The 12668-nt window shown below is 32.8% G+C and overlaps 1 protein-coding gene across 2 annotated transcripts; it reads left to right on the top strand.

Moving 5' to 3' along the window:
* The first annotated feature begins 2068 nt into the window (after positions 1 to 2068).
* Positions 2069 to 12021, top strand: LOC129810257 (facilitated trehalose transporter Tret1-like). 2 transcript variants are annotated; one of them, XM_055860596.1, is made up of 4 exons: positions 2069 to 2325; positions 7233 to 7966; positions 9974 to 10792; positions 11447 to 12021. In XM_055860596.1, the coding sequence occupies exons 2-4, from the start codon at positions 7539 to 7541 to the stop codon at positions 11793 to 11795; spliced, it is 1596 nt and encodes a 531-aa protein (XP_055716571.1). In that variant the 5' UTR covers positions 2069 to 2325; positions 7233 to 7538; the 3' UTR covers positions 11796 to 12021. The 2 variants fall into 2 exon arrangements, with proteins under 2 accessions (XP_055716571.1, XP_055716572.1); XM_055860597.1 differs by lacking the exon at positions 2069 to 2325 and having other exon boundaries at positions 5883 to 7966.
* Positions 12022 to 12668: the final 647 nt, after the last annotated feature.

Below are 12668 nucleotides of genomic sequence, written 5' to 3'. Positions count from 1 at the left end.
TAAAAATATTTATGAAAAAATGAAAAATACTATTTTTCGTTTGAAAGAAATGGCAAATACAGTAGACTCTTTCTCAATTGGGCATTTGGGGCAAAATGTCATCCGGTTTGTCGATAGATTTGAGCGTCAAAGCCTTTGTAAATTCCACAAAAAACGCTCAATTATAAAGAATCACGATAAATTGGGAGGAACTACAGAGAATTTGAGCAAATTGGCTTCATAATTAAACGTGAAAATTGTCAACAAAGTTTTTCGCCCGATTGAAAAAGAGCCGATTGAGCGAGAGTCTACTGTACTATTTTTCATTTTTTACAGATATCAATATTAAAGTTTTGGAGAAAAAAGATGCGACTAAATGCTGATTCCTTAAAGGCCTAGTCACTATCACTAACGGTTTAACTTCTAAGACTAGCAACATACGAACAAACCATAAAAAATTAATAAAATTCACCTAAAACGATTTTTATATTTTTTGACATCAGTAAAGAAAATTGGTAATAAACAAAATTAATTTTGTTGATATTTGTTGATAAATAGTAATCTCCCTTCGAACGTTCATGCCTTTGAATAATGTGAATTTTCTTTTATTTTTCCTAAGAGACTTACACATTTCTATTAAATACATATTACTAGGCTTTATTATCAATTATTGATGTGACAATTATGTATAAGTATTTTAGGAAAAATAAAAGAAATTTACATTATTCAAAGGCGTGAACTTTTGAAGGGAGAGTTCCCTTACTTCTTTATTCTTTTTCTCGATCATAACATCTCCAGGGAATCAAAGCTTACGCAAAAATATCGTAGATTCGGACATCCTTATAGGGTAAGATGGGGTAATTCTGAATCATGTCTATTTTGGAATTCTGAGATTTTTTTATTGTTTAAGTACAAGATATTACATTCAAGAGAACTTCTTCGTATTTTTTTTTCTTTTTGCCATCCCCTATCTTATGGTCTCTACACACTAGACTAATTTATGCCCATATTGAAACAAATTTCCTACGCTTGTGTATGAAAAACTATTCACTATGGACATAATTTTCTCTAGTGTGTAGAGGCCATTACCCTAGTTTCAAAACATGAATAAGAGTCGGGTTTGGTTTTTTTTCTATTCTAAATGGTCAAAAAAAATATTTTTTTTCCAGAGTATCCATATTGCCTTTGGTTTGGATACCTAGAGTTCCAATAGATAAAAGATGCCAAAGAGTAAGTGGAGAATTTAAGTACTCCTCACTTTCCCAATGCTTAGTAATTATTCTGAAGATAGGGTAACATTAGAATTATATGAGAATTTATGTGTAAAGATCTTTAATGTTTACGGATCTTACTTTTCCGTACATTGAATAGTTAATTCAATTAGTGCTTTTCACTTTCAGATTGAGCTAAAAATACCTTTAATAGCATTGCACTTAGCGTGAATTTTGATCTAGAAATTATGTTTTATATTAGAACATTGACCGTAAGTGAATTTGTAACTGTTAATGTCGACATCCTTGATCTAAACTCAGAGTTGTGAATTGGGGTTTTAAGTAGACTTTTCAATGAATATTCATACAGTAGCAATTTTAAGACTACGTAGAAGCTAAATCGGAGATAATTTCACGTAAAGATCTTCAATAGAGGCAAAGGAAGAAGACGTTTACTCTGGGAATTTCTCCATTAGACACGGAATAAACCATCTGATTGAGCTTATACTACAAATGCACAATCACGTATGTGAATTCCTCCACCACAGACAAGACTCCCCCAGAAGATGAGTATATATCTATGCGCCCATAACTTTCCCAGCGCGAATGCTCAAAAGCTCACGTGGCCTTCACAAATCAACCGTTTTCAATGAGAGAGATTTTCTGTTCTCACCGTCACACAAAGTTTCCAAATCTTTCGCGAAGGCGATCGCAGCACAGAAAATGATATGTGAGTATCATCTCCGGCAATCTCATGTTCTCCCTCTCACCTGCCAATGGCTCTTTCTCTCTCATTTCCACAATCAATCTTCTCCTAGAGCTAGAGAGTGGTGGGACAATATCTGCATCGATTGCAATCACCATGATTCTACTGTACACACTGCCCAAAGTAGTCTCCATCCAACTCTCAAGCGCGAGGAACTATTAGCACTTGGCGTTAACCATCCGGCCAGAGTGGTCGCTAATCGACACTTGTTGCACGATACAGTGATTTTTTTTTATTTTTATTTAAATTGTCTAATTGGCCAAATTTTTCAACACTTCGTTGCTGCGAACAAAAGTGATTATAGAATAAAGTGTGATCTAACAGTGACAATCAAATAATTTTTTCCACCAACTCTCCATAGTTCGAAAAGTATTTAAAAATAAAGTAGATTTTTTTCTCCTGCAAACCTGGCAAATATAAAACATACAAGTGTTTTGCAAAAAAAAATAATTGCACATTTTCTGTTCACCGGAAAATTCGATAACATTTTATTATGCTTAAAATTCACATAGTTTTTCATTGTCGTCTGTGATAAAATTCCACATGAAATGACTGAGCAAAAGTATAAAATAATAATAAATAATTTGGTTAACCCATTTGAATAAATACAAAAATAAGATCGTTAAATACAAAATCAAAGATGATAAAGTCAAGAGTAGAGAACGTATTCAATTGTACATTAATACAAATAGAACCAATTTCCTGTATATAAATCTTTCGTATAGAATAGAAATGTTCCTATCATTGCACATTTAATTATATAATTATTTCAATAGGTATTTTTTTTAAATTCTTTTCATTTCACAAGACATGACATTCTAGTGACATTTGAGAGAAATTTTTTCCATACATCAACCAAGGAGATTGGTGTATTAGAAAAATAATCACATGATGTTGATTTTTCCTCATTAATTTCTCAATTTTGCATGTCAAGCAGAATAGGAGACTGCCTCAATAGTTTTTGTTGGTCGTCTTGAATATTTCAAAAGTGATTTATCATTTAGACTGTTGCAACTATTCTAATGGATATTAAAAAAAAAACATTTGAAAAGTATTAACAAATTGCAATAAGAAAATATTTAATGGGCTAAAGTGGTTTCGTTGCATATTTTTTTCTTCAAGAAAATACAATGTATTGAAATTTGAACAATAATTGACAAATGATCTTACGTGATCATTTTTTTGAGTGCAGTTTGCTTTTTTACCAACTTGTGCAAATTGACATTGATTTTATGGTAATTATTTCCTTTTGTTGTGTTATGGTCATCTTTTTGATGCGTAATAGTTAAAATATTCTAATTATAAATTTAAATTTTAAAGATCCTGGTTCTACATTTTACCAGAACGATTTTTTGTTATATAACTTCTCGGATAATAAGTAATATTATCAATTAAAGTCAGTAAAAAATAGTTAGAGTCAGTGAAAAATTCTAAGCTGTAGAAAATTCAATGTACTAGCTTGAGGGGTTCTAGGTTCTGTTTAATAAGATGCTCATTAATTTATAACTTCTCAAATTCGATATCTTCTTAATTTACTAAAAGTGTCAAGAAACACGAAGTTCCTTGAAATTTCGTATTATTTTTTTAAATTGAAATTTAATATTTTGTAGGAAGGTAATTTTTGTAATTCTGTGCATCTAATATCCATCTACAAAAAATGTAGGTCACGTCCGTTTTTGGAGTTATACGGGCTTCAGACCTGAGACTTAGATGGCTTAACTGCTCTGATTTTCCAACAACCAAGATTTTTTTGGAAAAATTTAACTTAGGATAGGATTATTAAGGACAATTGACCTATTAAATTCGGAAAAAATAATAAAATTGGATGCTATTTAAGATTTTGGGATCTTCAGAAACTTGGCTAAACCTTCTAGACTGAAGACTACATTATGGTCAATAGAAAATACGATTTTTCAATTTTTAATGCTTAATAAGGGACGCTCAAAGGCTAAGTAAATCCTACAAATTTAATTAAGGGCCGAGCCTAAAGACATGTCCTTAGTCCTTAATAAATGAGCTATTTTCCAAAATTTATATAAAGAAATTAAATTGCAAAAAGTCGACTGATTCGACTTATATTCTGACTAGTTGAATTGCCTATCAAAGTAAGAGTAATTATTGTCCATTAAGATTAGATTATTTTGAATATTAAAAATTTTCGCTATAAAGAATTTCAGCTGTCTTTTTTATATCAAAGTCAAAGGCGGAGGTTTCGGTCAAATTTATGCTCTGAAATTTTAGTATAATTTTGACGACGTTTGGAAGATTAAGTTTCGAGGCTAGGAGCGAAACCTCGGCAGAATAAAGTATAATTGCAGGGCTTTAATGGGACCGAAACTTCGCCTTTGCCATTTCAAAATATAAATCTGGAAAATAAAATAATAAATTCTTGTTGTTCTGACCAGTAAAAAATCTGAATCTTTACAAAAATGAGTATAATAATTTATTTAATTTTCAATTCTACTTCATTTGATATTAATTTTTTTTGCCAAAACTTTCATTATGATTTCACGACGTTTAAAGTTTTACACGGCCAAATTTGATTTTGTTTTGCCGACCGAATTTAATATTTTGCTGCTCGTTTGTACAGTACGAAATCAAAACAGCCTAGAAAGCTATACGTTTTACTAAAACTTTCGGGTTAAACTATAAGCCTTTCTTAGTGGTCATATCTCTTCTAAAATTTATCAAATTTTCAAGAATAGAATAAGTATTTTGATATTATCAAAATTTGTTTAAATCTTTAACGACGAGATAGTTTTAGCGGACCGAAAATCAGCAATAAAAATGAAACCAATGAACAAAACTAGGAAAAGGTCTTATATTTGGCCTTCGAAAAGGCAATAGTATCTGATTTTGTGTATTTTTTGTCTCTATGAACGATAGGGACAAAAATAGCCTAAAAATTTGAGTAATTTTTCTGACAATACTAATGAAAGATAATTTTCAATCTAATGAAAAATATTATGTTTGAGTATTGTAGTTTCTTTTCCCAAAACGGCTTTGCTTAAAAAAAATGTAAGTATAAAAAATATTTAAGATTAATTTTCATTATGAGAATTAAAAATTCCGTCATTTTTAGCTTAAAAAATTACTACATAGCAAATAGCTGGAGACTTCCAAAAAATATCTTAATTTCCTTGAACCTTCTATTTTGCAATTATGTACAAAGATAAGGAAAAAATAACTTTAGGTAGTCAGGAAAAATTATTTTCTTTATGGGACACCCGTGTTCCAATCGTCCTTAAAGGGTTAAATACTAATGAATTGAAATACAACGTCCGTAAATCTAATCCCTGCCCCGTGAATCAATTGACTATTTGACAATTTAAGAAAAAAGAGATTTGATCACTGAAAAAGGCTAGGGAATCTGAGCTAAAATCTTATTGAATAAACCAGAATTTTTTAAGCTGTCTCCGTTGCCCCTATCCCGGATACTCTGCGATTCTCTACTAGGGTTCAAAATTGAAAAGTTTTGGAAATTATTTCGGCATAGTTTCAATGCTTGATTTTTCATTCTAGGTTTAGAAATTTTTGTGGTCTATATTTTTACTAGACAAATTTTCGAGTGTCGATCAAAATTGAATTGATAGCGGCATTTTACTTGTCTCTTATTATAATTTTTTTTTATATCGACCATATTATGTTTATTGAAATCTATAATCTGTAAGTACATTCAGCAATTACTTTCACGGGAAAGACTAGTCTTTGGAGAATGCATGCCCTTTGGCAAGACTTCTTCAAATACAATAATAATTGAACAATTCATTTTCTCAATCCACTTAATATTATAATATTTAGGATTTAAAAATTTAGCTATGTCTTCCGGAGTAAGACAAGCGCTACCACCGTTACCTCCCTTAAAAAACTGCATTGGGGAGACCGGGCCAGAATTAACCACGTATTTTATTAGATAGTTGTATCTTATAGTTTGCCTGCGAAGGAATATTGAGGAAACCACTCTTTATTCTAAATATATACTTCCCTTTCTATTCATTGAAATATTTATCAGACTCATACAAACATTTTTCGTACGAATTATACGCAATGAAAAATTTCATTTGGTAACTAATTTATTATGGTCCGATAAACTAAAAAAACCATCCGTTCTTCGTTATCCTTTTAATTTAGGCATCAGGTGCGTATATTTACTTTTTTTACTGCTCGAACTCAAAGAGCGATAGTAGTTATATAATTGTCTTATTATTTCAACTTGTCACCGTCTTGGAGTTTAAATGGTAGAAGATATCAACTGCCGGTCTTTGATGACCCCCAATAAAAAAAAGAATATCTCCAGACGTTTTTTTTCTCTCCCCCACCCTTCAAAAACGATGTTATTTTCGGTTTTTCTCAAAATTGACCAAAGCTTTTTGAATGATTTTCGGATATGTTTTAGAGGTAGTCCAGGCGAACATTTCGTCCAAACCTATGATCGGAAAATTCGCGATTTTGAATTATTGATGGTCATAAGTCAACAACTTTGGAGAGTCCATTTTTCAACCGATTTGGTTCAATTTGAATTTTTTAAAAAGATATTGAAATTTCGATCCCGGCTGCAACGGTATTTATCGGTAATGAATCGGTTAAGTACAGATTTTATTGATTTTCAAATGCTCTTGTGATTTATGAATCAATTCGGACTCTAGTAGACCAGTAAGTACCAAAAGATCATGCGAAAAACTAATTCACAGAAAGTTCTATCTCGTGAGTTCTACCATTCCGCAAAGCTGGCACGCTTTGTGATCTCTTTTAAACTCTTTTCGCTTTTAAAATTCACATTTTTAAATGTGATTTATAGCACCCATTTTTACAAACTGGGGAAATTGTCCAGTTTTTAAAATACAATGCGCAGTCACATTTATTCAGAAACATAAGAAAAATTTAGGCATTACGAAGCTTGTGATCGTACGAATCATGAGCACTTTTCCCTATCACTAAAATAATTTATAAAGAAACTCTGCTTCTCTTTGAGATAAAAAGAAATGACAATAAACAAATGGGTTAAGAATGTAATTATTTCGATTTCAATTACATTAAATTGTTTTTACTGAAATATTTCCAGGTATATTTTACCGGCTTCTATTTTCTTGAAATACAAATAAATAATAAATTAATAGCGTTTCATTTAAAATAAACAGGTACAAATTGAAACATGCAAATTTAAATTATTAGTCTGTTTTTCTCATTCTCACATTTTTCCATGAATATCACGAATTTTCTGGTGACAGAGGACATGATAGTGACTAAACATTCTTTTTTTCTTGCTTGAAAAAAAGATTTTTTAGCATACAGAACTGTGCTTAATTCTGAGAGATTGCGTGAGATAGACAGTCTGTGAATGTTTATCAGTGAATTTTTATATCAATGAAACAACACATTTCCTACAATTGAGACATTAACAACACTGTGCGGATTTTCTCTGTGACATCTCTCTTTCCACTGAATCTATGATATTAAGTAATATCACTGTTAATAAATCTCTGAGAGAGTTCTGTATGTTCTAGTGCTGTGCAATTTGCCTTGAGAGGCAATTTCCCGGATTGAATTACAACCAAGACAAAAAGTGGAATAATTTGTAAGACATGGAGGTGAATAATAAAGTGAGTAAATTTCGGATGTACTTACCCCAGATTCTAGCTAGTACAGCTAAGAATCTCCTGATCCTGGACATTGGATTGGCTGTGGCATTTCCAACAATTGCCATTCCACCACTCCTTGGCACCGTTGAGGGCCAAGAAGATGAGGTGTTTCACTTTACAGCTGAAGAAGCTTCTTGGTTTGGATCTCTTGCCTTTATCTGTACTCCCATTGGAAGTATTTTATCTGGATGGGTGACTGAACCAATTGGCAGAAAAAATGCCATGATTATTGTAAATTTGCCACATATTGCTGCTTGGTTGCTCCTGCACTTTGCCACATCTGTACCACAAATGTACCTATCGGCAATTCTTTTGGGACTTGGAACAGGATTCATGGAAGCTCCTGTTGTCACTTATGTCGGAGAGATTTGGTAAGATGATCAACTTTCTATTTTATTGTAATTCTCTGGATTATTTGGAGAATTTGAAGTCGAAAAAAAACTATTATAGACCCTTTTTCAATCTTCCGTATTTCCTTCTTTTACGACGAACGTTACGGAGACAATCAATCTCCGAAACCTCGTAAGGAGAGAAAATAAGAAAAGTTTAAAAAAGATCTGAACCGTTCTTATTATTTCTACACAGAAAAACAATATTTCGTAATTCTATGGGGGACACTTCCGGTAATCGCCAGTGAAAATTTATTTCACCTCAAGAAGAAAAACAAATTTTCAGTCTTGCCCAGAGCTTTCGGCCGGATGTGGACCTTCTTCAGTGGTCGACTAGACTATGTTTTTTGATATCTTGAAGTTCGTTATTTTTGGAAAAATAGAGGATCATCACCAGTAGTAATCACTTAGGAAGGTTTTAACTAATAGATAATTAGTTTTCTTGCTATTTTTCTAAATTTTTCTTTTGCAATTGTGGCTTTGATGTCATTTGACTAGGCGCTTTTTCTGACTGAACCTTTCTGACTGAAGAGTCAGAAAAAGCGCCTAATCAAATCACATCAAAGCCACAATTGCAAAAAGATAATTTACAAAAGTAGCAAGGAAACTAATTTATTTACACTGAGAAAAAAAGAGGGTGCAATTAACTTTTTTTCCTCATAACTTTAACACTTTTTAGGTGTAAAAATATATCAACATTTTTTAATGTTAATTTTACACCTTTCTAAGGGTAAAATTAACATGAAAAAGGGTAACTTTAACTCCTAATATACCTAAAAGGGTAATATTTACACCGATTTCGGATCAATACTGCAGGGTAAAATTAACATTTTCGGAATGTTATTTTAACTTTTTCGGATTTCTCTCAGTGTATTAGTTAAAACCTTCCCAAGTGATTACTGCTGGTGATGATTCTCTATTTTTCCAAAAATAACGAACTTCAGGAAATCAAAAAACATAGTCTAGTCGACCACTGAAGAAGGTCTACATCCTGCCGAAAGCTCTGGGCAAGACAGAAAATTTGTTTTTCTTCTTGAGGTGAAATAAATTTCTACTGGCGATTACCGGAAGTGTCCCCATAGAATATCCATCACGCCAGCTCATTATCCAACAGTATTTCATAAAATTGTTCGTAAATGTTTGTGAACTTCTTTTGGGGCCTTACGAAATGCTAGTAAATCGTATAACCCACAAACAAATTCGTAAAAGTTTGTACTTTTTCATAAACATTGTTCGTAACACGATAACTTGAGTATCATTTTTTGTTCTTTTACAAACATTTGTTTATAAATATTCGTAAAATTTTGTCATTTGTTCGTCTATTTTTTGCCAGACAAAGAAAAATGTGCGAACAAATGTTTGTAAAGGAACAAAAAATGCTTGTTTAGTGATCTTGTTACGAACAGTATTTGTGGAAATGAACAAACTTTTACGAACTTTTTAGTGGGTTATACGCTTTACGATCATATAGTAAGTCTAAAGTAGGAATTCACAAACATTTACGAACGATTTTACGACATTTTTATCTATGTAGGGTAAGTGTGCCAAATTTCGGCATAGTTGTATGCAAGCGCCAAAGTCTCAAGTTTGAAATGTAATATCTTTAATAGAAATTGATTTTTTTATTCCTTCTACTTAAGGAGTGTTGCTAAGAACCTTGTAGACAGTTTATCCTCTTTATTTACTCTAAAATCATTCTTAATACAATTTAAAATGAATAAAAATGTAGACATAGAATTGGAGACCTATTTCGGCCACCTTCATTCTCATAGTTCCTTCTCCTTCCGGAATTCTTCCAATGCCTTTTTCACGTCATCTCGTTTGTCGAAGCTACATTTTTTGTTATTCTTCTGCAATGTATAATCTCTAGAGTATGTAAAAACTAAAGATTCATGGAAATTCGAGGAACAAAAAAGGTGGCCGAAATTGCAAGCAGGCCGGAATTTGGAACACTTATCCTAGCTAAAGAATTTTTCTATTTTTTTCTAGTCAACCATCTATAAGAGGAATCTTGACTTCTTGTGCAGGAGTTGCAGCAACCCTGGGCTTCTTCCTAGGATACCTTCTTGGGACAATAGTTACATGGCGAGAAGTAGCGCTCATTTGTCTGACAATCCCAGTGTTCACAGTCATAGCTATTTGTTTCGTTCCCGAAACCCCCCTTTGGCTACTTTCCCGGGGTCGTGAGAAGCAAGCCCGGAAGTCTTTGCAATGGCTCCGAGGCTGGGTCAAACCAGAGGTTGTCGAGAAGGAATTTCTAGAACTCCAGCGCTACAGCACTAACAGTAATCGATGCAATCCCTGTCAGAAGAGTGACCAAACATGCACCCATCCCCCACCGACTCTCATCGAGAAGATGAAGGAACTGATCAGAAAGAGATCTCTTAAGCCCATGTTTATTGTCACCATGTTCTTTTTCTTTTGCCAATTTAGCGGTATGTCCGGAATGCGACCATACCTTGTGCAAATCTTCCAAGCATATGGTGCTCCTGTAAATCCCAATTGGGCAACAGTTGTCACGGGACTACTGAAATTCCTGGCCAATATTGTTTGTACAGTTGGCGTAAAGTTCATTGGGAAGAGACTTATTTCTCTGGTATCAATTGCTGGAACAGCAATCTGTTGCATTGCTATTGGATTCTATGCTAATATAGTCCTACCACCTGGATGGAGCTCTTTTGATAAACATACGAATGTTCCTGGAGATGGAACTTTCCCCATGGTGATGTTCTTTGCCCTATCCTTCATCACAAGCGTAGGAATGATCCCTGTACCTTGGATGCTACTCAGCGAAGTATTCCCATTCAAGTAAGAACAATCTTCTAACTACACAGAAAAAATATTTTGTAAAATTGTTCGTAAAAGTTTGTGAAATCCTATGGAGGACTTACGAAATGCTCGTAAATAGTGTAACCCACAAACAAGTTCGTAAAATGTTGTACTTTTTTCACAAACATTGTTCGTAAAATGATCATTTAACGAACATTTTTTGTACTTTTACAAACATTTGTTCGTAAATGTTTGTAAACACACAAAAAAAATGTTCGTAAAATTTTGTCATTTGTTCATAAATTTTTGCCAAACAAAAATTTACGAACAAATACGAACAAATGACAAAATTTTACGAACATTTTTTTTGCCAAACAAAAATTTACGAACAAATACGAACAAATGACAAAATTTTAACACACGAACATTTTTTGTGTGTTTACGAACATTTAAGAACAAATGTTTGTAAAAGTACAAAAAATGTTCGTCAAATGATCATTTTACGAACAATGTTTGTGAAAAAAGTGCAAAATTTTACGAACATGTTTGTGGGTTATATGATTCACGAGCATTTCGTAAGTCCTCCATAGGATTTCACAAACATTTACGAACAATTTTACAAAATATTTTTTTCTGTGTACTTTGAAAATTTTGAACTTTCAATAACAAAAATAAAATTGCTCTAATTGCCAGATCAAGGGCCACATCAGCAGGAATTGTAGCTGCACTCTGCTACATCATGATCTTCATATCGACCAAAACCTATTTGAATTTGGAACGTAGTTTAGGTTTGGATGGAACAATTTGGTTTTATGGCATTGTAGCTGTTTTGGGCTTCCTATTCTTCTACTTCTTCCTACCAGAGACTGAAAATCGCTCCCTCGAAGACATTGAAATACATTTTTCCACACAAAAACTTACAAATATCGATATTAAGAAAAAATCATCCGAAGACTCAAATGTAGTTGAAAAGAAGACCGATCCAAGTGTAGAGAATGGTTTAAGTGGCTGTGACAATAAAGCGTATACCGACAAGTATTAAGCTATTTAATAGAAGAGTGTGACAAAATAAACGTGGAGGATAGAGAAGAAAATATTGTAGAAATTTGCATAAATGAAATTTCGCATTTTTTGTACAAAAAAAACTAAATAAATAAAAGAAAATTGTTGAGACAAAACTTGTACCATAGATACATGCAAATAAATTATTTGCATGCGGCAATGTATATAAGAGTTATAAATAAAATGGTATAGAAAATAATATAAAACCGGAAATATGAGACATCAAGTTCAAGTGTGAAACTCCAAACTATCCACCCTACCCTTTCCTCAGACCGAATTCCACGTGATTATAGGGGGCATCTTCAAACCTGACCAGCAACTTTAATCCATATGATAAACATATAGTAAAGTTGGAACACCTGAAAAGCAGCACAATGACCTCCAATAGTGACGAGAATTACAATTTGCTAGAAACCTTCTGATCTGATCCGCAAGAAACGAAACCTTCTCCCACTACTAATCAATTTTACAAAGCATCATTAATGAGGTGAAATTGCGCAATAACCCTGTGTCCCCTTCAAAATCATTCAATTGAAGACAGACCGCTGTGACCAATGGAACAAACGAAGAAAAAAAACGCCAATCTCGTACAGTCAATTTGATTAATACACGGTTGACAATTTCGCAATTGATAAGCTATACTCAAACCTCAATCGCCGCTTTTTAATAATTCCATAGCTCCAATCACAAAAGTAAATAATCCATACACTAAGTCTAGACAAATATTAAAGGGTCACTTTATCAGTTATCATTTTTTTTGTCAAAAGCAGCCTCCAAGAAGGGATTTTACTTTATGAAGGGCATTTTATCTTATCAGGGATAAAAAATGATTTGGCTGTCTTCCTTGTAAAAT

The sequence above is a fragment of the Phlebotomus papatasi genome, chromosome 1, assembly GCF_024763615.1.
Source record: "Phlebotomus papatasi isolate M1 chromosome 1, Ppap_2.1, whole genome shotgun sequence".
Classification (NCBI taxonomy): Eukaryota; Metazoa; Arthropoda; class Insecta; order Diptera; family Psychodidae; genus Phlebotomus; species Phlebotomus papatasi.
Note: the sequence above shows the minus strand (reverse complement) of the source record. Positions and strands in the feature narration are given on the sequence as shown.